The sequence below is a fragment of the Motacilla alba genome, chromosome 3, assembly GCF_015832195.1.
Source record: "Motacilla alba alba isolate MOTALB_02 chromosome 3, Motacilla_alba_V1.0_pri, whole genome shotgun sequence".
NCBI lineage: Eukaryota > Metazoa > Chordata > Aves > Passeriformes > Motacillidae > Motacilla > Motacilla alba.
This window is the reverse complement of record NC_052018.1, coordinates 91,506,145-91,531,733: the sequence shown is the minus strand read 5'-3', so window position 1 is coordinate 91,531,733 and position 25,589 is coordinate 91,506,145. Positions and strand designations below refer to the sequence as shown.

The following is a 25,589-nucleotide window of genomic DNA, read 5'->3' as shown; positions in this document are numbered from 1 at the left end:
TTAAAATGATTTCCTGCTCTTTACTCCCTTTATGTTATTTTACTATGTTAAATTGCATTTGCAGAAATCTGTTGTCAGGCTGTAGACACAGAACTGCTGTCTTTAAGAAAATGTGCTCTGGCAATAGAAAGAAGCTGTGGAGGAAAGTTTGCTGGATCTCAGGACCCCAAATAACAAATATTTGTCTTTAAGCTGTTTTTTGTCTTCTTACAGTGGAGCAAAGCAGTGTTGTTGGTTCTGCTGCCATGCAGCTGAGGTTTTGATTTCAACGTTTCCAACTGCAGTGGAGGAATGTAATAGTGCAAGTACTTCTTAAAGCAAAAGGTTCTCCTTTGTGCGGGGAGAGAATTGAAAACCAGCATTTGTTCCTTCCAGTGAATTTAAAGGGACACAGTGAACTTAAAATTCTAGAGATTTGAGGGTTTGTTTTTTTCTTCTTTATAAAACTGTGGTAGTGGCAGTGGTTTTTCTGCACACTTCTGTGGTTTGCTGTTTTCTTTGCAATCCAGAAATGCTCTGTGAAGGACTTGGACAGAGTGATTCTGTTCTCCTTGATAATCAGGTCAATCAATTGACCATAAAGCGTTATTAAGCACAAGAGACAGCCTGATGGCCTGAGGAGGAGTGACAGAGGGGGAAGAAGCTAGAGGGAGGCCAGCTGGTACCCTGGGATTTAATAACCCACTACCTGTCAGCTAAGTCACAGGAGCTGAGCTCTTGGCTTGGCTGGTTGATAGGTGTAATGAGTGGAGTAAATCAGTTTGAAGAATAAAATTAGACTTCATTTTTCTTCACCTTGTGTTTGGAGTGGGATCACAGAGCTCATCTTTTTCTTACTTGGCAGCTTGTTAGTGCATTGTGAGCTGCTTGTTTGTTTTATACCCTCTTGTATTTAACAACAGTAGGTAAAATAGGTAACGAGAGGGTTTTTTTCCCCTGTATTCCTTTGTATTTTCTTTGACTGGGCCTATCTGAAAGCTTCAAAGTCAGACATTAGTCTTCACCTAGTATGTTAAAAGTGTACCTTTTTATAGCAAATCGAGCTTCATAAGTTCTCCTCTTCAGTTGTTTTCAATTGTATGCTGCTTCTCATGGCTTGGATTTTTCAGTCATGACCTTCATTTTAATCCATTGTGAAGTTAGATCTCTGAATCATTTGAAGAGCTTCATTTTAAACTGTTCTGCTGTTTAAATCATTAGTATTAAATTGCTGTGTTCCAGGGAAATATTTATAGTAAAGAAGTGCATTTATTTTCTCTGAGTGATTAAAACTAAAATAAATTTCTTTGGAAACAATTAGCTACTTGTGAGAAATGTGATTTTGTAGATACTTGATATATGTAGTACTTAGTTTTTATTACTTGTAGAAAGCCACAGTTCAGTAAGACTATTGTATATTGGCTGCTTAATAGAAACACTGAAGTAATAATTTCAAAGTTGATATGTGGTTGATTCATTTCCCTTTAAAACAATTCTCATTTCATCTTAATTTCTTGCTCTGTGGGATACTGCCATAGTGAGATACATGAAATACTTGATGAGGAAGGTGCGTGTCAACTACGACTGCCATGGCCAAGCGTTTTCCAGCATTCATTGAGTGAGAGAGGGCATTGCAGGGAATTTGCACATAGTGAGGAGGAGGGATAAAGGGGCTCTTCCAAGTTCATGGTGAGAAAAATAAGGAAAGATCCGTGCTTAGCTTTCCCAGGGAAAGGAAAGGAGATTGAACGTTATGGAATGAATAGTGCTCTTCATCCTTAAATCTCTAGCCTGATTTTATCTACTTGTGACCAAGTACAGCATTTTATTTTTTTTTATTTTGTGTTCAAGTCTCAATTCAATACTAATTCAAGTCTCAATTCAGTACTCATTTTTGAGCTGTTAGAAAGTAATTGATTTCTTCAAGGACAGGGAAGCTATGCATGGACTATTGCTTCTTGTCTTCAGTGCGTAGCCTATTACCTTTGCCTCAGTTAAACCATCTATTAAAAGACAGTAATTAGCCTGTGCTGAGAGTTTTTCACTGCCTGAAGAATTTTTAACAGTACAAAAGAGTCAGTAGTGCAGGTGAAATATTCCCTTCGTTGTCAGAACTGAAAATAACAGCCAGTAGGAACCACTTAAGGGTATGGAACAAACACAGAAAAAGTTATGTCCTACATGCATGGGCAATGCATCTTATTTTTGTTTTGGAACTTCATAGAGCTCCTCTGCCTGTCTCCATCCTTTCCCTTAACCCTGCACTGCAGTGTCCATCCCTCTCACTGAAGAAAAACAGACTCTACTCACTTGTCTCTTTGCCCCAGTAGCAGCATTAGACATATTCTGGTCTTTAGTTTATAGCTCATGTTTCCTAGTTTCCCATTCTGTGTTCTTTGGGAGGCAGTCTTCTCTTTCTCCACTTACTTACTTATTTCAAGACAATGGAACTATCAATTTTAACCCCTCTTCCTTATCTCAGCATGGTTTTGATGGTCAGTGTAAGTGTTGATGATAATCAACTGCATCTTCCTTCTGACATCACTCTTGCTGCTGGAGCATCTGGTCTATAAAGTATTAACTAATAGATTCTGTCATCTGAGCAGCATTTTCTGAACCCACTTCCTTGCCTTTAGCTAACTTGTTTAGATTTGAATGAATGAGTTTGTTTAACACAACATTTTAAACCTAATGATCCAAATACAGATTTTTTTTGTTTTGCTTTTACTGGAGTAGAATAATAATTGTGTGTGTAGAAATGAAAAAAAAATTGCTAAGTTAAAAAAAAACAAACAAGCCCAGCCAGCAAAACCCACTGTTGACAATATAATTTTCTTTTTAATCTAATGAGGTGAGATAGATGAATACGAAAGCTGGGTCAAAAAGCTTATGTAATTTTCAGACCCTAAATATAGAATGGTGTAATGACACAAAAAGATCAATCTCTGTGCACATGTTCTGGTAGAGTATTTTTGTTTTGTTCTTATTCTGCGCATGCAGTTTCAAACTAAGCTGGATACCCCCTGCTTGGAAAAACAGTCTTGCTAATATTCCTGCCTTATGCTATGTGCCAACATAAACTGACATGTAGCATGTAGGTTTCTTTATGATTATATGTTATAGAATTATTTATGAGTATAGTCTGGGTGTGGGGTCGTTTTGTTGATAGAAAAATTTCCATGTTCTCATTGTTAAATTCACCCTTTTTTTTTTTTTTTTTTTAATAGTAGTGGAATGGGGTGATGATGTTAAAGCAGTGTCAGAAGATGAAGCCATGGTGCTGGTGAACCACCAAGCGACGGGTGACGTCTGCACTCTGATGATGTGCCTTCAGGATAAAGGCACGGTAGGCTACATCCGGGGCAGGGGGTGGCTGCTGTGTGTGCTGTGTTCTCTGGTCACATCCCTGCGTGGTCCTAATGGCTCACTTTGGGGTGTTAAGCCACCAGGTCATCTCAGTAGGGAGCTTTTCGTTTGGATTTGGTCCAGTGTGACAGCCAGTAGCTTGGAGCAGGTATAGACCCTGAACGTTGTCTTTGGAGAAGGTGAGCTGTGAGCTGAGTCACTGTGCATCCAGTCAAGGTTAACGCAGAGGGAAGCAGATCTCCTCACAAGCAATCGTGTACTTGACTTTTTCATCTTGCCTCATGCCTTTGTGCAACTCAAGCCAAATTTGCTCAGACCAACACTGCTCCGGCTTCTTGGTTATGACTTTATTCCAGCATGGAATATTTCTCAAAGTTAGAGCAAGCTGTGTATGGGATTTTGGCAGGATGAGGGCATGCCAAAGTTAAGCTACCTAGCTAAGGTCCAAATTACTTGAGCTCTTATTTTACAAGCCCTTAAGGATTTCTTGGTGAGAAGTTTAACTAATGTTAATTGTTCCATGCATTGCTGTTCAGAAAATTCATATCAAAGGAGTGGAAACGAGAGTATAGGATCTAACAGGAGATCAAATTTATGTACAAATCAGGAAGAAGGGCATGTGTGTGTGATTAGGCTACAAAGGGCAGGAGGCATACCTGTCGAGCTGAAAAAATGCATCAGCTGTATCTTAGTGTTGTCTTCTTTCTTGAAGTGTCCTGTGTTGCTTCCTTCATCATACCTTGAAGAAACAAGGAAACAAGAACTGGTTTTTGTTGCATCTGCACAATTTGTACCTGCCTCTGTTTTTCTTAGTGCAAATTAATATAGTTATGGGTACGCTTACCTTTTTCAGTGATTTACCATTTTTTAGAAAGTTTTCCAGATCTTGCTTATGACAGCAAAGTTGATTTAAAAAAAACAAACCAACCAATAAAAAAAAACCTTCTAAACAACTCCACCTCACAAAGTATGAAAATGGTACTCAAGATGGAGCAGAGACTTTTCTTTCTATCTTTCTACTCTAGTCTAGAACAGGCTGTTGTAAAAGTACTTTTGATTGCTTTCATTTCTTTTGGAATTGAGGGAATTCGGCATATATGGTATTCTGTGTTACTCTGCATAGAAATACAGAATAAGCTCTTTAATTTCCCTCATCAAAATTGTACATAGGACAATCTTGTGGTGAAGATATGACTGTGAGGGTGTAGTCCTGTGGATATGTATGGCATATGACCTTAACCACTAGTTTATAGATATAACTCTAAGTCATGCTTATCCCATTTGACCCCGTAGCTTAAATGTTTCAGTCAAGACAGCATAAGTTTCAGTGAATGTAGAAGATACTAAAAATGAAGGAAGGCATTGAGATCACAAACAATCTTCTCCACGGAAATTATTAGGTTTGCATGTTTTAAAAAAGGCAGAAAATCCCTAAAATCACTATTTTTTCCCTTAAGTAGTTGCAGTCATTGCTCTTGGAATGTGCATGTCCACAGCTTAGTATGGCTTTGATGTTTTTAGCTAATAAAGAAGTAAAACAATATGAGCTTAAAATACAGCATGAGTAGTACAAGTGGCTGAAAATAATGAGAAAGATCAGGATAGTTTATGTTCGCTAGAACTTGCTGGATCAGGTGCTTTTAAATAGCATGCTTCGTATTTCTAAAGAGAATTGTCTTTACTTAGTATGACTGTGAAAGTACTGGAGGAAAAAAAATACACCTTCTTGTCCAGAAATAATCATTGTACAGTATGCAAATGCTTAAATTAGTCAGCTTTCCTTAAAGCCAGTTTAAACTTAACATGGAGTCCTTCACAAGCTTGATACTCATCTATCAGCAAGATTGTAATTTTCGGGAATTTTTTTTTGTTTAGGAGGGTTAAGCTTGTGTTAGTCCAGAACTTCTTTTGCTTGCTTTTACCAGCCAGTACAGACCAAAACCAGATGTAATCTGCAAGCGCTTAGAGTTTGATGCTGCTTTAAAAAAATGTGTTTAAAAACACACAAGACATCAGAAGTGTTCAATTTAAAGTTCTGGATTTTTCTATGTAGTGAGGCAGACTCATGAGACAGTCTTGTAACTTGACAGTGTTTCCCAAGGATGGTGTCAGGAGCCATGATGGTAATTTTTCCCAGTATTTTATAGATCCTTATATACCAATGAAAATGTAGCCTATCTGTTTTAAGTAAATTTAATCTCACAAAGCAGTAAGATAAAATACATGTGTTGAGATATTTCTGGTTTTTTAGATTCACTTACATGAATAAGAAAAAAATTATCTCTCATTAGAGAAGTGGAACTTTAGCTAAAAATTAGAATTTAAGTGGAAGGACTGGATTGAAATTATTTGATTAATACATTATACCATAATAGAAGCCAAACAGCAAAATTTCAGGTGAACCAGAAGTGACCTAATTACACTTCTATTAAAGTTTGAGAAATTGTTCCAATTTCTTTGTGAAAGTAAGAGTTAAAAAAAATCAGTAAGTAAGTTGTGGTCTCATAAATATTGAAGTTTATGTGTTTAACACAAAGAAGTAGGTTAAAATGCTGCTATTACTGCTTTCTGACTGGATTAGGACTGATAAATGTTGGGTTTTTTTCTGATTTGGAACAGAAAGCAGTGGCAGGAAGGGTGTAGTGGGGACAGAAGTGCAGCTTGCAGGGGTTTGCGTGCAGATTTCAAGTCGTGCTTTCTCAGATTTCATTGTTAAGTTACAGGTGCTTGAAAGATGAAACTCAGTTTGTCCAGGTTGCTTTGTTATGAAATCTGTGTAGACTGAAGTGGGCCTGTGAATAGAAGGCACCTAGATTTTTTTTTTTTAATGTAGTTGTAAAAAGCTTTTTCTAGCTTCTGAATTTACTTAACCAGGAAGCGTGAAGGAAAAAGGACCTAAAGTGGCATCCAAAAGTTCTTTGAAGCTATCAACAACTATTAATTTGTGTTCAGAATGCTTCTAAATGTCTTTATTTGAACCTCCTTGAAATGCAAGTGATAAGAGGCTCGTCTCATAAGTGTTGTTTTATTCCTGAGTATACTAAATAGAAGAGTCACTATATAGAAAAGTTACCAACAAAATTTTGCAGTGTCCTCTATTCTGCCCTTGCTAGCAGAATAAAATGAATATCCATTAATGTAATTTGCTTTTTGAATGCAGACAAGACAGCTGTGTCCTATTCTTTGAACTGCTTTTTGATTTGGTATGTTAGTATATGTATATGTTATTTCATACATAAAAATACTTTCTCTTCATGCTTCTTACCATTGCCTAGGCTTACAGGCAGATTTATGATCACTGGGCTCTGAAGTTTGTCTCTTTGTAGCCCACACACTGCAGACTGTGTGTGCCTCAGTTGTAATTTGTGTGTCACACTTACCTTTGACAAAATCTCATCACTCCTCAGAAAGACTGGGGAAGCTCAGGGATGCTAGGTAGAAGCCCTGTGGCACCTGAAACAAGGTGAGATGGACTTCAGGCTTTGAAGAGCAGTGATCAACTTGCAGGATAAATCTGCCATTATCTAAAGAAAAAGACAGTATCAAGTGGTATGGTAGGGGAGAAGCCGTAGCACTGCTGGGCAAGAGTTCCTCATCCAGGATTGCCATGGAACATCTGGGACCAGTGTTAACTCCTCAAAAGACATGTTTTCTTTCCAGCAAAGCAGAGTATTAAGCTTGCTTATCTCCTCCAGTAAAATAGATTATGTTGGTTTAACTTCTGCTTTATGCAATAGAAGGTAGTTGTCAGAATGCTAAGGTAGTAGATGAACACTGGCAGGCCTGAGTATGCTGCAGGCTAAATCATCATTAGTGAAATTTTGGTGGTGTTCCTATCAAAGGATGTGGTTCTCTGCACCAGCCTGTCCCCTTTGGGTGATGCATGGGCATGAGTTTATTGTAGTGCCTTTGATGAACAGTAACACCTCTGAGTGATGTTTTTTTTTGACTCTTGTCCTTAGGGCACACCTTTTCTTTCTTGTTTTTTTTGGTTTTGTTTTTTTTTTTTTTTTTAATAAAGCTTTTTAGTTTACTGAAATAGAAAGAATGTTAATGTCTGCAGAGAAGAATTTGGCTTTAAGATGCTCACTTTAATTTAACACAGGCCTAGAGATCACTGTAGGATAAACAATTTCACCAGTATTAGTCTCAAGTAAGGCATTGGATCTAGGAACTAATTTTTCTTTTGTCACTCACAAATACATAGTGTGCCTTAGGTCCTTTGGATGTGTAGCATCCACTGGCAGACAGGAAGGGATGGTAGCATGTTACCTTTATTTCTTAGGCTGCTTTCTTCTGTATTTGCCTCAAAGTGCGTGAGAAAGATGCAAAGCAGAAGGTGCTTGCGTGATCATCTGACCACCAGAGCAATGTGACAATCCTTCATATTCTTTGTTGATAGTGGTAAATGGAAGAGTACTGTCTTACATGACTTCAGGTTCAGTGAACTTGTGTCAGTCGTGCTGTGGCCTCATAACCCACGGAAGAGAAAAGGCAGCCTAGCCTATGATTGGGAACATGTAAGAGACACTGGATTTTCCAGTTGTGGGGAACCACTTCCTACCCTTCTCAAGAACTACATGTAGGAGGGAGAGAAGAAAACGACCTTGTGAGAAAAGAAGCTTTTCCCTTCTTTTGTTTACTTTGTTGGGAGTAATTCTCCTATTTTAAATCTCAAAGGACAGGTAAAGTAGCTGCCTTCACTGTCCTGTAAGAAGCATGGTCAAGTGTATTGATCAGCTCAGCCTCTGTTTTTGCCTTCCCACTGTGCTGCCTGACTGGGACAAGCAGCAGGCTTTGATATTCTCAGGGATACAAGAGGCTGCTCTGCCGTGGCTAATACTGTAGAACTGTATATTACATAATAAAAAGGCAGCTATTTAATCCTACTCTCAAGGAGAAGCATAGCGCCTGTGCTGCTTTATATTTTGGGCATAAAGGACCTTATTCTATTAATTTGCTAGTTTTATTGCTGTTGTAAGAGTGACAAGGATGTGACCAGTATGTACATAACTCATCATTCTCTGCACTTGATAATTCACTCATTTTTAAAATTTATTTTTACTTTTCAGGTTGTCCGTCAGATGATGTGGCTGATGGACCATATTTTTAAGTATACAAACTTTGGCATTGTGTCTCTAATCCATGGAGACTTCTTTATAAGACAGGTAAATGGAAACACATAATAGTGCTTTGATTTATCCTTGTATTTGGAACATCATGGTGTTATGAGACTCACTTACCACCTCGTGGTTGGTTTGCACAACGAAATAGCTTTGCTGTAAAGTGTATAATTGAGGAGGTCTTTGTTCTGAAGCTACTTTATTTCCCAAGCTATTTTTATTATTTGTATAGACACAAATGATGATGTAATCCAGTTGTGAAGGGAGCCTATTATGAGAGAGGTGTACAAGCAAAATACTTGGGCAGTCCTTTTTATCTCTGTTTCTGAGCACACCTCTCATCTTTCCTTAGTGACCTTGAAGCCATGCAGAGAGTCTGTCTGGTTAGGTCATTGTTCTGGCTGCAGAGTTTCAAATTAGGAAAGTCAGGTCTGTCCCTTTTGATGATGACATAGTAGTGGATCAATTTAAGGTGGTGATGTAGCTGTGTAAATAGTAATTAATTGGTTCTTGAAGGTTAATTATTATTTGAGCATTAGGAAAGAATGTCTATTGAGCTCAACATCTGAAGTATTAATGAATGAGACCCTCAGAGTATTTCATACAGCTTGGGTAGGGTTTTTTGTTGTTTGGTGGCTGTTGATCAAACTGCACTCTTCAAGTAGAAATTCAGGAGGCCAATGAAAAGCATGAACCTGTTTCCAGTTACATGAACTGCAATATCCACCACCATCATACATGTTTCTTTCCTCTCCGTTTTCCTTTGTCTGGACATAAAATGTGTTGAGAGCCAGAGAGAATTAATGAATTTTCACATTGCAGAGAAGAAGTTAATTTACTCAGAATGAAATAAAGAAATGCCTAATCACAGCAGTACACAGCTGAAGTGAGATTCACTAACACTAGAGGCATAGTTAGAAAACAAAGATCTCTAGAAGCTCACAGCTGTGCATTGTCAGAGGATGGATGGAAGGAACGGGGTTGGATGCTTTGTAAAATATAAATCTGTTCCAATAGGTGGAATTTACAATATGCACATTTTGAGGTACTCAAGGCTGTCACCTTGTTAGTTACAATTTCTGAGTGTGGGGTTGCAGTTCCAGTCACAAAACCAAACCATCACTGAGCTGCAAAAACTAAGGTTTTTCCTCATTTTTGTAAAGTGGCTGACATAGACAACATCACAGATACAATGATGTCATTGTGAGTCTGAAGATAAGCCAATTAATGTTTCTAGGCTGTTAGCCTTTGGGTGTGGCAAAATACTTCATATGAGTGAGTAATGGTCCTTTGCCTAACTCTAGTAATATTTGGGTGGTTATTGTTCACTGCTCTTTTCTTAACTACTGTGCTATCCTGGAGTCCTGTGGTCTGATAAGAAAGGACTGGCTTAACTGAGGACTTTTATATTGCTTTATAATTGCATTAATATGAGCAGGCAGAGCCTTTTCCTTCCCTCTCGTGCTAAGTTGGAAGTAATTGCAATGGGGAGACTTAAATGTAGAAGAAGCACTTTCACAAAACTCACTTTTAGTAAAATACTGTCTTTCATTCCACCCTACGTGTTCCCTCTTCCTTCCTCTGACCAAAAAACCCAACTAACCACCAAACAGTGCAGTGTTTGTGGCAGTTTTGTTGACATTTCAGAGAAGTAAAATCACCTCTGCTGAGGAGAGCTTTAATTCTGCCCGCCTGTGTCTTTTGAGTGATTTGACAAGGTCACTTTGAAACACTCAAAAATGCTAATTAATGTAAAGAGATTCCTCTGAAAATTTGGATAGCTTGGTGCATGCAGAGATGGGAAGAGGAACGATTGTTCCTGAAGATATTTGTGCAGTAATTAAGGCTGTATCTTACTGTTTTTAAATGAAGAAGTTGTCCTAATGCACCAAAGAGGAGAAATGAGTGAGTCACTGGAGCAGTGCAGATCTGAGTGAGGTCTGTGGTTCTGCTGTGCTAACCCAGCTGAGGCCTGGTCTATAGGCCTGCAGTAGGTACTCCAAGGAGAGCATTGCTTTTTGTTGTCTCAGGGGCTTATTTTTATCTCTGAAAAGAGAGAAACCTTAGAAGTGTAATAATTGTGTCTGATGTTACCTCTTTAAAGCAGTCATTTTATTTAGATAATGTTTTATCCTTACAGGGGAGAACACACCGTGACCAGCAGCTTGTGTTACTCAAAGATCATCTAGAAAAATATTACAGGAGCCGCAATCGGAAATGGATTGTTTTATTTCCAGAGGGTGGCTTTCTTAGGAAAAGAAGAGAAACAAGCCAGGCATTTGCCAAGAAAAACAATTTGCCATTTCTTAACCATGTCACCCTGCCAAGACTTGGGGCAACACAAGTAATTCTGAAAACACTTGTAGCGCCACAAGAAAATGGAACTCCATCAGGTGGAGATTCTGTGAGAAAAGGTAAAGATCACTTCACCATATGAGTATAAAGCAAATTAAATGTCAAAGACTTGAGTAAAAAAAAAACATTGTGTAGAATTGGTCTCTTCAGCTATCAAATACATTGTATAAATGTTTTCATAATTAGTTTTAGTTCTGCTAACTTTATTTTTGATGTTGAGACAAAAAGCAAAACGCCTTAGTTTTAATTTGATTTAGTCTGTGGTATGGCTGCGTGAGTGCTTGGCTTGTCTCACGCGATGGGTGAAGCAGATACTGGAATAGGCACTCAGAGTGGCCAAGAAGATGATCTACTCCTTTGGGCAAGATTGATGGTTTGCCCTGGTTTGTGACAGCATGGAACTATAGTAAAAGTCTTTCTGGAATATGCTGGCTATGGTCATATTTTTATTCCAGGCTTTAGAAGTTTCTTTGCATCCACTGCTGTATACTTTATTCCCCTTCTTGAACTATTTTCCACTGAGTTTAGGTTGTTCTGTTCGGTACAGATCTTTGTGTTGCCTGTCTCCATTGTTGCCGGAGTTAACTGTCCCTGGTCACTAGATTTGAAGGATTGTTTGGCTGTCATGTCAGAAGGGTTATGAGAGAATAAGAATATTCCTGCAGCATTATTGTTCTGGGGTGCCTGGGCTAGAGGGGAGGGTATAGCTGGGATATAAATAATGCCTGTGGTTGTGGGATGTGGTGCTTTAGTCTCTTTTTAAAATTAACTTCCTGGCATGTTCAAGAGCAGGGTTAGATCTTTCTTAACTTCCTTGTGGATTTCTGTTACTTATTATAGAAACAATGGATTGGGGGGTTGTGGTAGGTTCTTACTGATGGGTGGGGCTGGTGTTTCCACAGCCAGATTTTGATAATCATTTAGCAGTTTGAAACAAAGATCCTTACTAATGAAGCTACATATGCAGAGGACTGTAAATTATTTTCTGTCTGAAGTTCAAAGCTCAGGGTTAGCAAGAACCCTTGTACAGAAATTGCTTCCAGATTTTTAGTTTTGAAGTTATTCTTCTCAATATAAGAAATAAATTGAGGTGATGTTCTAGGCGAGGTGAAGGTAGGATTTAAAATGAGCTGAAAAATCAAGCTGTGGAATGCACCAGAGTGTTTCCTGTCAAGCTACATTCAGAAAAGAAAGGCTGAAGAAAGCTCTTGTTGTCATAAAACATTTCAGGTTTAAAAGAGAGAAACTGAATACCCCAGTTCTTATTAGAAAGTTGAGTTTTTCTGAGGAGGAAAGTTTGGCCTGTTCCTGTTCTATTTCTTGCTGTCTTTAAAAGTTATGGAGAGTAAGAATTTCCCCAAATTAATTATAAGTTGTCTGGTTCTGGAGGGAGACCAGAAGTGCTTGTGAAATACCTATTTTATATTTTCCTATTCTTAGGTTGCTATTAACTTAGCTGAACATCAAACTTGGCTTCTTTTTTTTTTTTTTTTCCCTCTTTGAGTGGCAGCATTCAGACCCTAGAGAAACGAGCATTTGATAGTAGTGGACCTAACTGGGTACTAAAATAAAGGATTTCTCTCAGAAATAAAATGGAACCGTATTGTCCATCCTACTCAAGGAAGGATAATTGGGCAAAAATAGGAATGAAATGCGTGGGTTTAGCTGTCACTCTTTCATAGTAATGGACTTGAAAATGTACTAAAAGGGGTGAAAAAGGAAAGTGAAAGTAAATTTTATATGCTAGGAAAAAGTAGTGTTTGATACATACTGACACTGAGGTATTTATGTCCTCTCTTTTTTTAAGCTCACAAAAACATTTCCAGCATTATAAAACTTCCCCTTTCAGAGATGTATGGAATATTAGTTCTTGATTGTATCTTGTATAAAAGATTCCTCCTCTCATCTGTTGCTTTCTGAAGGCTTTTATTGGTCTCTTGCCATGTCAGAAAACGTTTGAGTTGAATGAAATATAGTTCTATAAATTGCTGTGGTTATATTATAAAGTTAGAAGTCTAACAGTTAAAGTTAGTGGATATCTTTACTTTTAATCTCTTCCATCTTTTCCCTTTTTTTAATCGCATGAAAAACCCATGTCAGTGAAATCAAGCTTCCCTCCTGTTCAGGTGGCCATTGTTGACCTGTGGGTGCTAGAGCCAGGTGTAGTGCATAGAGTAAAGGTTTTGCCAGTGGGTGGCATAGAGACTGCCTGCAAACCTTTTGTACATTATAACTCTTCTCCTTTGCTTGGGAAGTGGTTTCTTTAGCAGAAGCATCACACTTGAGCTTCATGGTTTGCTGGACACGTTTTTCATCTGCAGCACTTCTTGTGCTCTGTACTATCTTAACAATGTTCCTGGAGTCCTGGGTTGCCAAATTATTCAGTTTACTATAATAAGCTTTCTAGTACATCATTTATTATTCTCCCCGTCTTTTTGTTTCCACCAAGCTTTACTGATACTTAAGGTAATTCACCTTGCTCTCCCACATGATTTTAGTTAAGTTGGTTTATAGATTAAGAGTTTGCCTCATCAAAAATTATGTCCTCTTCCCATTGAGTTTCCTTGGTAGCTGTTTTGAGTCATGATACACAGTTCTGTTCTTGACTGCTGTCATTTTATTAGTACTTAATTCATTTTAAATGATCCTTGTTGCTTTTATACCATTGTGAATTTGATACCATTCTACTTTCTCAGCTGGAGAGATGTGTGTAAAACTGGGTGAAAGAAGAAAAGATGACAGAGGAAACTAAAATAAAAGGTGGTTTGTCCTTAATGTACTGTTATCACAGTTTGACACAAACCAAGATACAGTTGTTTGATTGTGTCACGCCCCAGCTCCTCAGCCCAGCTGGCGTTTGTATGTCACATGTCACCGGAGCTGTGGCCTTTAAGTTGTAGTTCAAGAATTGGGCTAATTGTAGCTCAATGCTACATCATCAGTCCTGCTCTAAGGGCTCTAATCTGATTTACGGCATCCCTTTGGTAGAGGTGCGTTTGTATTGAGAAGTGCAAGGTTCAGTAACCTCCCCAAAAGTTCATTAGTCTTAATTATGATCTTAATACCCAGTCCCCTTTTCAATTTATTTTTATGCTAGTAATGAATTTTTCATCATTTAGGAGCTGATTCTTCCTCTGTAAAGTGACAGGAAGAACAAATGTTCCTGAGCTAGACAATTGACACTGTTTGATAATTCTTGTACTTTAAGTGATCAATTCTTTATCAGGGGCTTTTCCAGACAAGAATCCTCTACTGTCTTAATTTTTTATTCTTAACAGTTTTCTTTCAAATTTAAAAACCCAAGTACCAACCTTCATCGAAGTGAATTTTAACTTATTGCTGGTAAATACTACATTAAGTTATGAAATGCTTATTGCATTTGCTGCCTTTTGAAACTCTTGTTTAGTTTAACAAAATTATGTAATTATGTTCCTAAATTAATAGAAGGATGGAAAAACTTAGGAAAGGTAGTGCAGTCATTTGATAGCGTGACCACTGTTGAAGCTAAATAATGCAGAGAATGTAGATAAGTGATGTCTGTCCCTGAAAAGAGAGTTTAAGGTACTTCTGATGTCTGATGAAAGCCTCCAGATGGGACAGATGGGCCAGCACCTGCATTCCAGAAGGTTTTAGTGCAGAATAGAAAATGAGCAGTATAAAAACACTTGATGAACAGCCATCATCACCCTAACCCGGCAGTGACCCAAGTGTGTGTTCACAGGGGTATTTTACAGTTTTTAGAATTCTTTTAGCACAACACTTAGTATTTGACATTGTTGCAAATACACTGTTTCTTCAGTTGATAAGAATTGATTTTGTGAGTTTCAGAACCATCAAAATGTTCTAAATGCCAAAAGCTGACAATTCAAAGGAGCTTGGAGCTATTGTTCTTCAGAGGTGCACATTCCAGAGCTTATTTTTGATCCAACTTGTTTGATCCAACACAGTGTGTTTTTTAAAGTCTGTTTTATTTTACCATGCCGCGATTTTTTGTCTGATAAAGTTACTATGAGCTTAGTCAGAGCCATGCTGAAATCTTACCTTTCTGTTTTCAAATGCAGCAGAGTACAATCAGTTCTGATGCTGTTTCTCTCGGAGAAATTAAATTTTCACTTCTGCAGGGTTGTAAATTGAACTTCGTAATTGATTTTTTTAAAAATCAAACCTTTTCATTCACTGTTACCTGAGGAATGTGACTTGAATAACATGTGAGAAAGCTTTTGATTGTTGTTTTTTCTTCCCCCTGGAAAAAAGGCTTCTTGTTCTGTTCCAGGTGGTTTGTTGCATCAAAATCTTGGAATGATGAGTAATATGTTCACTCTGAGAGTTAATCTTTGGAGAAAAAAGTTAATTCTGGGGTCAGTGATCCAGTTGATCTCACAAGGACAAGTAGAGAGCAAGCAACAAGTTGCAAGAATGGATTGCTGTGCAGGGAGAGCCAGCAGCCTCTTTGGCTGCATTCAGTGTGGTGCAAGTGTTCAGGAAGCCACACCTGAACACTGGTGAATGCTAACAAATACTTTCTTTTCCAAGTGCAAGCTGCAGTCCTCAGGTCCACACCTGGCTGGTGCATTCTTTCCACTCTGAATCCAGTCTGGCAGTGTGACACCATGCAGAGCTCAGCTGAAGGCAAGCTTTCTTGCTGAAATCTGTCTGTGGTTTATTCTTTTTCTCAGTGGCACTAAAACCTTCTTCTGGAATGTGGGTGCTGGCAGCAGTGCTGGCCCATCAGTCCCATCTGCTGGTGCGTTTGAGGGGTTCTGTACATTGTCTGATCTGGTGTTTAGCATGAGTTGACCCCAGGAAATAGCAACCCCAGGGAGGACAAAGAGGGGCAATGAAGAGAAACTCTGAACCCCCATAAATTTGTGATTGTAGACAGTCAAGTTGTGAAAGGACTTCAGAGGGTGACAGCTCAAGTGCCTTGAAGACTCTGATGATGATTTCCATCTGAGTAGATAGGGAGCCACAGTGAAGAAAATAGTTCTGAAGATTTGCCTCTGCTGATGATTTGGAAAAAAGCCCAAAACCCCAAACAACAAACAGGAAGCTGTTTAAAATTTACTTTTGATTTTTTTTTTGTCTAGGCCAGAAAGCTGCTGTTCCATGTGATTGTTCAGTTTTGTCTTAGCACTCATAAGGCAAATATGTACCATTCACACTAAGGTGCCTTGCTGCTGTGGGGTTTGGGTGCTCTGTGTAGGGCAGGTGCCTGTGGGAATGTTCAGAAGGCTTATGTGCTATTTTAAAAGAATCAGACTGTTAACATTTTCAAGCAGTTTGAAGAATCTGTATCTTCCACCTGTGCTGGAAGTGGCAAGCAGACTGACACCACAGCAGAAAAACCAGTGCTTGGAGAGATCAGCTAAAGTATGGTCTCTGCAGCAGCTTCTTCTGCTGAAGCCTCTGACAGTCAGGCTGCTCAGTCTTTCAGCAAGTACTAGAAATGAAAGATAACAGTGTCTTTTAATGGTAGGCAGAAAGTTGGAAGAGTTTGGCTGTCAGAAAGGTGTGGCTGAGTTGGCCAAGCCGGGTGAGAGGAGTTCTTTAGCACAGGTGTATGCAGCTCCTTGATTTCTCAGGTAGAAATGCCAGACCTGAGATTCACACCATATTACAAATAATGCAGCAGGCTTTGGTTTGAGCTCCTGTTAATGTGCTCCATTTAAAAAATAATAGTGTTTATTCTTGGCCAGAGGTCTGCTTACACCTGAAAGCAGCATCCTTGGAGATATTTAGGTACCCTCCTTTTGTGTTTTTTGCAGTTGTCAGGTTTTTTTCCAGTTTCAGGATCTGTCATAGATCCTGGGCTTTAAAATAGATTTGTTTATGAGCAGGTGTAACCCAGTATAACCCTGCCCCCCCAAAAAAAAAATTACATGATGTATTTCAAAATTAATTTTCCTAAATCCTTGGTGATGTAGGGTTTTTTTGGCAGTCAGATATCTTGGATGATTATGTAAGGCTTATTTTAAACCAGAGCGTGCACGAATACTGTGATTTGAGAGCACATGGAGGTAGCTGCACTAACACCTGCTTGCTCTAAAAGGAGGTCTGTAGAAGCTGATGTTGCTCTCAGCACTTTTTCTTCCTGGCCTGGGGTTTCTGGTGGGCTGTCTGGTTTTTTCCCTCACCCTGCCCTGAAAAGGGTTGGAGGTGAGTTTGGAGCTGGACTGAAGAATTCAGTGCTGCAGCAGCTCTCTTCACAAAAGCAGAAGGTGGGAAATCAGCGCATCAGAGAACTGCAGGAGTCTTCCCTTAATGAAGTGCAAACCATTATCCGCTGAAAGAACAGCTTTGAATATAGCTAAATATTGAATAAATTATTTTGAAACACTTTACTGTAAATAATTAGAAAATGTGCCCATATTCATCTGGCACTTTTTCACTGCAATTAGTGATCTTTGTTGCTTACTCACTTAGGCAATTTAACTTTGGCAATTTACTTGCCTTTATCCATTCTTGCTTTACATCTGGGAAAATAATAACTTGAATGACTTTGTTTCAAAATCTATTTCTAAATTAATACTTCTGTTGATATAATATTAATTTCATATTGGCTCTTCTCTAATTCATTGCTACTTTTAAAATGAAGCACTCTGTAGTTAGTGCTTTTCTTAAGAGAGACTTGACAAGCACTCTGTCATGATGCTGGCAAGCCTGCAGCCTCCAGTTCTCATTTCATGTGTCTGTCAGGGGTTTAAAATACTGTGTTTCCAGAAGGTAACGCTGAATGTTTCAGCTTGACCTATGCAGCTTGCCCTGGGTCAAGTTTTGGAATAGTATTTGCATGCTGCTAAGAACTCATAATCTAAATTTTAGGAAATGCTGTCTAGCCCTGTTGGAGCGGTGCATTTTTAATGAAGCAGTACAACTCCACTGATGAGCAGACACCAAGAAAACACTGTCTGCTTGTTAAAATAATTGATAGATACATGTGATAGCATTGCTGTAATTTTCTTTTCACACTTAATTAAATTAAATGCAAATGAAATGAAATTAAATGCAGGTAGAAACTTGCTAGCCAGTCCTTGCATGTACATTCTAGGTGGAGTCAGTAACTGTGGCTTTCAGGGTGCTGCTCAGACTGAGTGCTGCAGATTTCTTCAGGTGTGTGGTAGATCTGTAAAATTAGAGTGGCCACTCTGGGCAAGGCCATATGTCTAGCCCAACATCTTGTCCATGACTCCAGGTGGATTACAGAGTGAGAACACAGCAAGCAAGCATCATACTTCTCCCATATATTTTCCAAGCTTCTGACAGTTTCCTGTGTGGTGGGTTTCCCAAGCCAGGTGGGGATTTCTGCCTGGTTAGTTAACCCTCCATAGTTATTCAGTTCCCTCTTGATCCCAGCTCCTGGCATCCTTGACATCCTTTAGCAAGAGATTCTCAAAAAAATTTTCCCCCTCCTCTGCACAGAGAATAATCTTTCTGTTTGCCATGAAAACTTTTCCTCTTGGCTGAATTTTGAGTGTCTGTTCTTGTACTGGGAAGGATGGTGAACAGTCAATCCCCAACATGTTCTTGGTGCTGACAATGTTCTTGTCAACCTCTGTTACATTTCTTTTGTAGCTTTCTCAGCTGCAGGCTTGAAGAGTATTGTACTTTGTACTAAAAGCTAACACTTCATACCTGCGCTTGCCCATGGGTGGCTGTTTCTGATAGTCAGCTTTTTAAATCCTTAGAGATACTGCCTGCTGTGGTGTGAGCATATTGTTGCACTGGTGTGTCAAGCAGTAAGTGAGCACGGTGGCCTGGGTATCATGAGACCTCAAACACAAGACGGCTCCAGAACAGAGAGAAAACTCACAGGCTAAACTCAAAGTGCCATCTTGGCAATGTGGACTTCCTTCTTGTTTTTTTCTACAGATCTGCTGCTCTCCCTCTTAGCAAATCTGTGAACTGAATACGTGCCAGAGAGGGGTCATTGATTTATGACCGGGACTGTTGCAGGTTGTAACTTACATTCAGATTTTAATAGAGTCATTCTTAGTTGGAAGGGACCCACAGATTTGATTCTCTTTGCTTATCTCAATAGCAAATATTTTCACCTCCTTTGATCCTTTTCTCAGTTTCTAAGTGAGCCGAGCAGCATATGAACATGTACTGGTGTCAGCCTCTCCGGAAACCTTGTGGGTGCAGTATCTTCCCCACTGTGAAAACTGACCAGCTTCTGTTCCTTGCTTTCTTACCCTGAGTACACCCTGGAAGTGATGCTTTTCCTCTTCATCCTGCAACTCACATTTTTAAGAACCTTTGATGGATCTGCATAGCTGCTGCTCCGTCAGTGATCTTTTAGAAAGGCCCAGGTGCACATGTGCTTGAAGTGCAGACGAAGAAGCTTGGATGTTTATTTTGGGATTTTTCCTTTTGGTGAATGGGGGGAAGCACCTGACCTTGGTGCCAAGATGTCCTGTGACTATACTCAAACCTGGTGAGTGAACTTGTTCTAGTCTGTGTACCACGGTATCTAAGAACAACAGAAATAACCATGAAATACAATCTAGGTCCAGCTGAAGTTTGTAAGGGCGTTTCTGTGCCCTGTAATGAAATCTGGATTTGATTTTTGATGGTCTTATTTGTGCCTCATACCTCATGAAGTGATACAAAAATTGCATAACTGTGAAATAAGTGACATGAAATTTTCTTTTTGTTCCTAGAGAGCAAATCCAAAGGCCTCCAGTGGGTGATAGATACAACCATTGCATATCCCAAAGCTGAACCTATAGACATCCAAACCTGGATTCTTGGCTACCGACAACCAACAGTGACACATGTACATTACAGGTAGGAAATGAAGCTGCTCCTCCTACACTGAGCTCAAGTATTCACAAATCCGTTGTGTCATTTCAGGACAGGGGGGAATCAGTAGCAGTGGGCGTGGGTTTTTTGTGCCTCACACAGGTGGGCAACTCATTATTTAAACAGTACATCTTTTTTAAAAAAAGTTTGTTGACTGTTCTGTATCTTAGGACAGACATTCAAGTTGTGGACTAATGTCCTGTGATTGATAGAGTTGTGGGGAATATATCTGAAGGCTAGGTCATCTTTTTCACTTTAGTGTTAAGGTGCTGGTAAACCCAACTTGAATTTTTTTAATTTTGTTTTTTAGTAATGATAACTGATTAAAAATCACTGTTGTTAAATAAACAGATTTCCTAATAAAATATTATATTTAACTTTCTGACAAAGAAATGCCAGCTTTTTCACTCAAAGAATACTTTTAAGTAGTTGAGCAAAGCAACTGGAAAAAGCAGCTGGAAAAATTTGCAACTCTCATTGACAGCTGGGATGGGAGACTATTAAAACTTTTCTCCTCAGCAGTTCTTTGTCTCAAGACCTAAACTGATGGAGAGAAGTTGAATTTTGCTTTTAGTTTACAGTGAATTGGAAGTCATTCCAGGAGTATTTAAACACTTTTCCTATACTAAGTTGTTGTATTTTATCCCAAAATCACATTATTTTGTCTTACTCCATCTTGATGATTTGGAGAGCTTTTTTTACAGAAAGCTTTCAAGTATTCTTGTGTGGATCCCCTGGGTGGCAGTTTAAGTGGGAATGACCTTCTCCATCCTCACTGCTGTGTCAGTGTTGTGTGATGCAGAGTACAGGCTGCTCGCTGGAGCTCCTTTCCACAGCCGTGTTTAAATCTGTCCTTACTTTTTATAGAAAGCTGCCTTCCAAGTTTCCCTGAAGGTGAGCATACTTATACCCTAATTTATACAAGATAGCATTATATCTGTTGTGCTTTATTCAGGTCACCTTAGTACTCTCTCAGATCTCTGGGATAATTGCAAGTTGAATGTATTTAGAATTCTTCTGAAAAGTATTTCCAAAAATACTTTCTTTGAAAACAACAGTAAGTTAATGTAAGTTTAATTCATTTCCGGTTTCTAAATGTATATTCAGACCTATTTTTGATCACAAGCATAAATATGATGTGACCTTTTTTGCATTGAACTTGAATGTTTAAGTTCTTGTAGTACTGAAATTCTGAGAAAAATACAAATTAGTTATTTTTGGGTGTAAGTTTGTTATTTTCTTCCAGAGAGTCTAAGTCACCCGGTTAAACAGGGGCGAGCCTCTCTTTGCCTACTTTATGTATGTTTTTAATGACTTCTGTTTGTCGTGGCTGGCCCTGTAAAAACAGTTGAAGTGTGTCCCAATGGAAAGCCACGCAGTATCTGTCCCCAGCTCAGCACAGGGTGTGATGGCTCTGAAATGAGACCGGAGTGTCTTGGGTTCGGCTGGAGCTCATTCTGGCTCCAGTCCTGGTAGTTCTTGAGGCACATGGCCCCTGCACTGTGAGGTGGGTGCAGGTTGGCACATGGATGTCCTCTGAAACTTTCTTTAAATACACGTCAATTCTGTCTGCATTGGTGCTATACTTTCCTGCATTTAGTGCAATAAAGTCTTGCTCATTTTTCGTAATTTGGAATGTCTTGGGAGATAACATTTGAAATAAATTTTAAGGGTAATTTTGAAATAACTGGGAAGAGAGCACCATAGTTTCTCATGTAGTTTCTTTTAACTAAGTTATAGGGGGGAAAAAAGCACCCCTTTGGAAAAAGTGAAGAATAGTTTTGTCCAAATGCCATCTGTGTTGTATGAAAGAAGAATCAGGATATAAACATGCTTATTCCCTTTTAGAGTAGTCCAGAGCAAGGTATTGATATATGACAGCAATGGGGAAAAAAGGAACATTTTCTGTGCTACTCAAACTGGAGCAGAAGAGACTGCAGAGCTGCTTTTGTTGTGGTGGTTCAGTCAGTCCCTTCTGCTGTGCCCCTGGACCACCACCTGTCTCTTTCTGCCTTACAGACTTTAAAATCAGGTGGTTGCCTTTTCTCATAGCCTGGGCCTTTGCTGCAGGATTATTTCTTTTTCATCCTGCTCAGGGAGCAACAGAAGAGAACACAGCGGGGAGCCTTATGTTACAATTTTTAGGTGTTTTTCTAGCTGGTGATGAGAAGGCTTGGTTTAATCCAGTAATCTTTTTTTTTTTTTTTGAAAGCTCAATTTTGATGATGAGTTGAACCTTGCTTTTCAAACTTCAATTTTCAGTACAAATGACACAATTTTCAGAAGTTCATAATTAGGCTAAGCTGTGGCCTGATTTTCCTCAGAATGTCAAAAGAAACCTCCCTAGAAAAAAGAACAATTACCACGTTTGGATCTAAAAACACAAGGTGTGAGAACTTTACCCATCTATTGAATTGCTTTTTGACCCTGACTGACTTTTCTCATAAGTTTCTGGAAAGTGCTGCAAAACTCAGTTTGTTATCTAAAATATAATACTCAAGAAAATATCTAATGAACTTCCTCCAGGCTAAATGGCACTGGGATTTTTGTGGGAGATGTCAATCCATCTGGTGCAAAGCATGTCAAACTAGAGGCATCACTATAAGACCTGCCTTGTAATGAGTCTGTTGGAAAGGTTTGTTTGCTCTTCTCAAATAGTTTAGGTTTGTGCTTGGGTCATTTTGTGGTGTGTGTTGTCTGTAAATTCACACTCACTACAATTCCACTCAGCAGAAATAAGCTGAGTGGTTTGGTGTCCATCTAGCAAGGCCATGGACCGGCTGCCATTCTCAGCTCCCACCATTTCTGTGCTGCAAGTCGAGTTTGGAGTTTATTTCTTTATTTTTCCACACCAGGCACTTGTTTAGTTTGATTGGCTTGGTGTTTCTTAGCTGAACACCACGTTTCTCCAGCAATAATTTCTTGTGTGCTGCAGTTCTGTTGGCAGAACCTGAGACTTGCAAATATATAACACCCTGGCTCTGAAGCTGGCTCGGTGTTTAGCATCCCCTCAGTCAGGGATGGTGTGAGGCTGGATTTTTTGCCTTGGTTTCCTTGCAGGGTGATGCCCTTGGATGCTCACATCCCACTTTTGGGCTGTGTGACAGTGACTGTGTGCAGCAGCCCTGACGTCAGAGCCAGCCTGAGTCAGCTCTGACGCAGGGGTGGCCGTGCATGGAAGTGCCACGCAGGCTGCTCCCAGCTCTCTCGCCTTTCTTCTCTGTACCAGCTTTTGTGCTGTGCCACTGCTGAAACAAGCTTTCAGCTGCTGAGGAAGTTCTATTTTTGTGTCTGCATTGATACAGAGTTATTGAAATAAGCCAAGCTCCGAGCTATAAATAAGATGAAATGCATTATGGTTGCTGAATGAATGTTGCAGAAGGGCATCCCGTTTGGCAGTGTATTTTAAAGCACTTTTTTACGCAAGTAACTTATTTTTGGTCATGCCTGACATCTACCAACAGCCTCCACTGTCCTGGATTTATTTAGAGCCATTGAAGCAGCAAATAATATCATGACTTATATGGAGTAGCAAGTAATACAGGACTTCATTTCAGGGTAGGACAGGTGATAAAAGGCAGTTAGTACTTAAAGTGGTAGCCATGAATTTCAGAATTTAAATACAGAATCAGAGGTTGTTTCTCCAGTAAGGACAACTTAAAAGAGATAAATGTTTCTAAATATGCAATATTTCTGAAAATCCCTTGGTGTCTTCTGAGAAACAGCCTATCAGTAGCTAATTCTCCACATTTCTCACATATGCCCACATATCTTTGGCAGTTAGATCTCCTGGTTTTTAAAATCCTTTTTTTTTTTTTTTTTCCTGGACTGTCATTTATTCTAATATAATCTGGTTTGGGACATGGGCACAAATCTCTGTAGCAGTTTAGGAAGTGGCCGTCCCTCAGTCAGGTACCCGGAGTGTCCCTGCAGCTGCTGCTGCCTCGCAGCTGCCAGGAGGCACCTCCAGCTGCAGGGTAATGCTTCGTTACAGGAAAAACATTCTTTGCTGATTCCCATTGAAATGTGTCTTTATTTCCACCATCACTTTTCACTTCCCAGGGTGCAGCCTATGCTGCCACTGCTTTTAGCCCCTTCCCCACTTTTCCTGGGGACAGAAAATCAGCTGTTCCTGTGGTGAGAAGCAAAAAAAGATATTTCCATTCTGCTTGAATTTTCTGGTCAAGTTCTTATCCAGTCCTATTAAATTCCTTGTTTGCCACACCAGGAATAAAGATGCTCTTATTTTAGTGAATGTGAGGTTAGTCTTGCCCAAAAACTAGAAAGATCCAAGTGCCCTAGAGACTCCAGGAGCTTCAGATGTTACATGTTGACCTTATTCCTTGCCTTGGCAGTTCTGTGTGATGATATTGTATTCCTCTGAGGAGATGAGCAAACTGTTTGCTTCTAATGGCATTCCTGATCCTGCATACCCAGAGGTGGGGCAGAGCCAAGGTGATGCTCATGCCTGACCACATGGACCCCTGTTTACATATCTCACTGAAGATAAGGAACTTTTTTCTTCATCTTTTAACACTGGACCAGCATGCCAGCATCCAGTGGTTGGGGATGACCCTGCTCCTGTCAGAGCAGTGGCTCTCTGCTGTTGTTTTGTGGGGAGTTTTGTAACAGCAGACTTGCTCACTCACCTTCCTGAACCCAGTCTCCTTCAAGAGAGTGTTCTTGTAAAACACAGATGCCAGCTGAGCCATCTGATGGGCAGAGAACCATGGCATTAGCAGTATGTTTAGTTTAAATATAGGAGAGGTTAGCTTTGCCTTATTGAGTACAGAAAGGGCTTCTTTCCAGAGTTTGAGGATTTTTTTAAAATATTTAATCTCTAATTTAGATCAGTCATTAGTAAGAATGTTCTGCTGGTAAAAATAACTCTGGATAATCTAAAAATACATTCAAAAAGGCTTCTAAATACACCAGCGCTTACCATTGCTGAGTTGTGGCAGCCAGTGTAGCATTACTGGAAAACCAGTTGTTTTTCAGTCTGTTAATATTTGTTCAGTCTGGATGTAGCAGTGGCTGCTTCTCAGACTTCAAAGCAGCAGAGTTTATCTCCAGAGATTCAAACATTCTGGCAGCATTATTGATCCACACAAGAGCCTGGATGGATTCAAGCAGGGAAGTGGTGTGCAGTGGTTCCATTAGTCTCTCACAGTGCTGGTATCACCTGTGCTACTTCACTGCTCCATTAAAGTGCTAGCTCAAAAATTGTTTTTGACAGGTATCTCGCAATATCCTCTGATGCTTCCAGATTAGGAGGAATGTTCTTGACAAAATAGAGTTGGTACCCATTAGGTCAGGGAGAAGTGAAGGCAGAGGTGAAGAATATCTTAGTCTACAGTGGAGACTGCATGTTAAGCCAGGTAACCCTACACTTCTGTCCTGAGGCACCACACGTTCTCTTAGTTGTGAACACTCTTAAAACCTGTATAAGCAAGCATCTGTCCTTCAGAATTACTCTGTGAAACACAATATTCAGTTGCTGAGCCTTTTATCTCTTCACAGCAGATTGGCAGAAGAGAGTAAAAATAGTGCTTGGCAGCCCAGTTGTGTTTGGGGACACAGAGTAAGTCTTTCTTAGTGTTCTGCCCTCATCAAAATGGTCCTTGCTCTGTGGGTGTGTTTTTTACTTGCAGCTATGTAGTTTAATTTTAACCTGCTGTACCGTACCAGGGCTTCAAGATAAAATAGCTCTTTATTGTTTGTCTTTGTTCCTAATATGCAGACTGAAAACTTGAGCTGGTTACTGAAGCACCATTTCATAACATCTGTCTTTGGCCAAACTCTGTTCAAACTCTGTTTTATCTGAGATAACAGTTGCTAACTTGTGCTTACCAAGACTGGCCTTACTGGAGCACAGAGAACTCCACAGTGCGAGGAGGGTTTGGGTAGCGTTACTCCAAAGGCTACAGAGATAGCCGAGTTCATGTTGATACCATTGTGTGTAAA

The 25,589-nt window shown here is 39.5% G+C and overlaps 1 protein-coding gene across 2 annotated transcripts in view; it reads left to right on the top strand.

The window, feature by feature from the left end:
* Positions 1-25,589, top strand: part of LPGAT1 (lysophosphatidylglycerol acyltransferase 1) — a 59,122-nt gene that overhangs the window by 24,579 nt on the left and 8,954 nt on the right. For both annotated transcript variants that reach the window (XM_038131127.1, XM_038131126.1), the window contains exons 4-7: positions 3,207-3,325; positions 8,418-8,513; positions 10,609-10,882; positions 19,484-19,610. In XM_038131127.1, the coding sequence (XP_037987055.1) occupies positions 3,207-3,325; positions 8,418-8,513; positions 10,609-10,882; positions 19,484-19,610 (616 nt within the window). The remainder of the gene's footprint in view (positions 1-3,206; positions 3,326-8,417; positions 8,514-10,608; positions 10,883-19,483; positions 19,611-25,589) is intronic.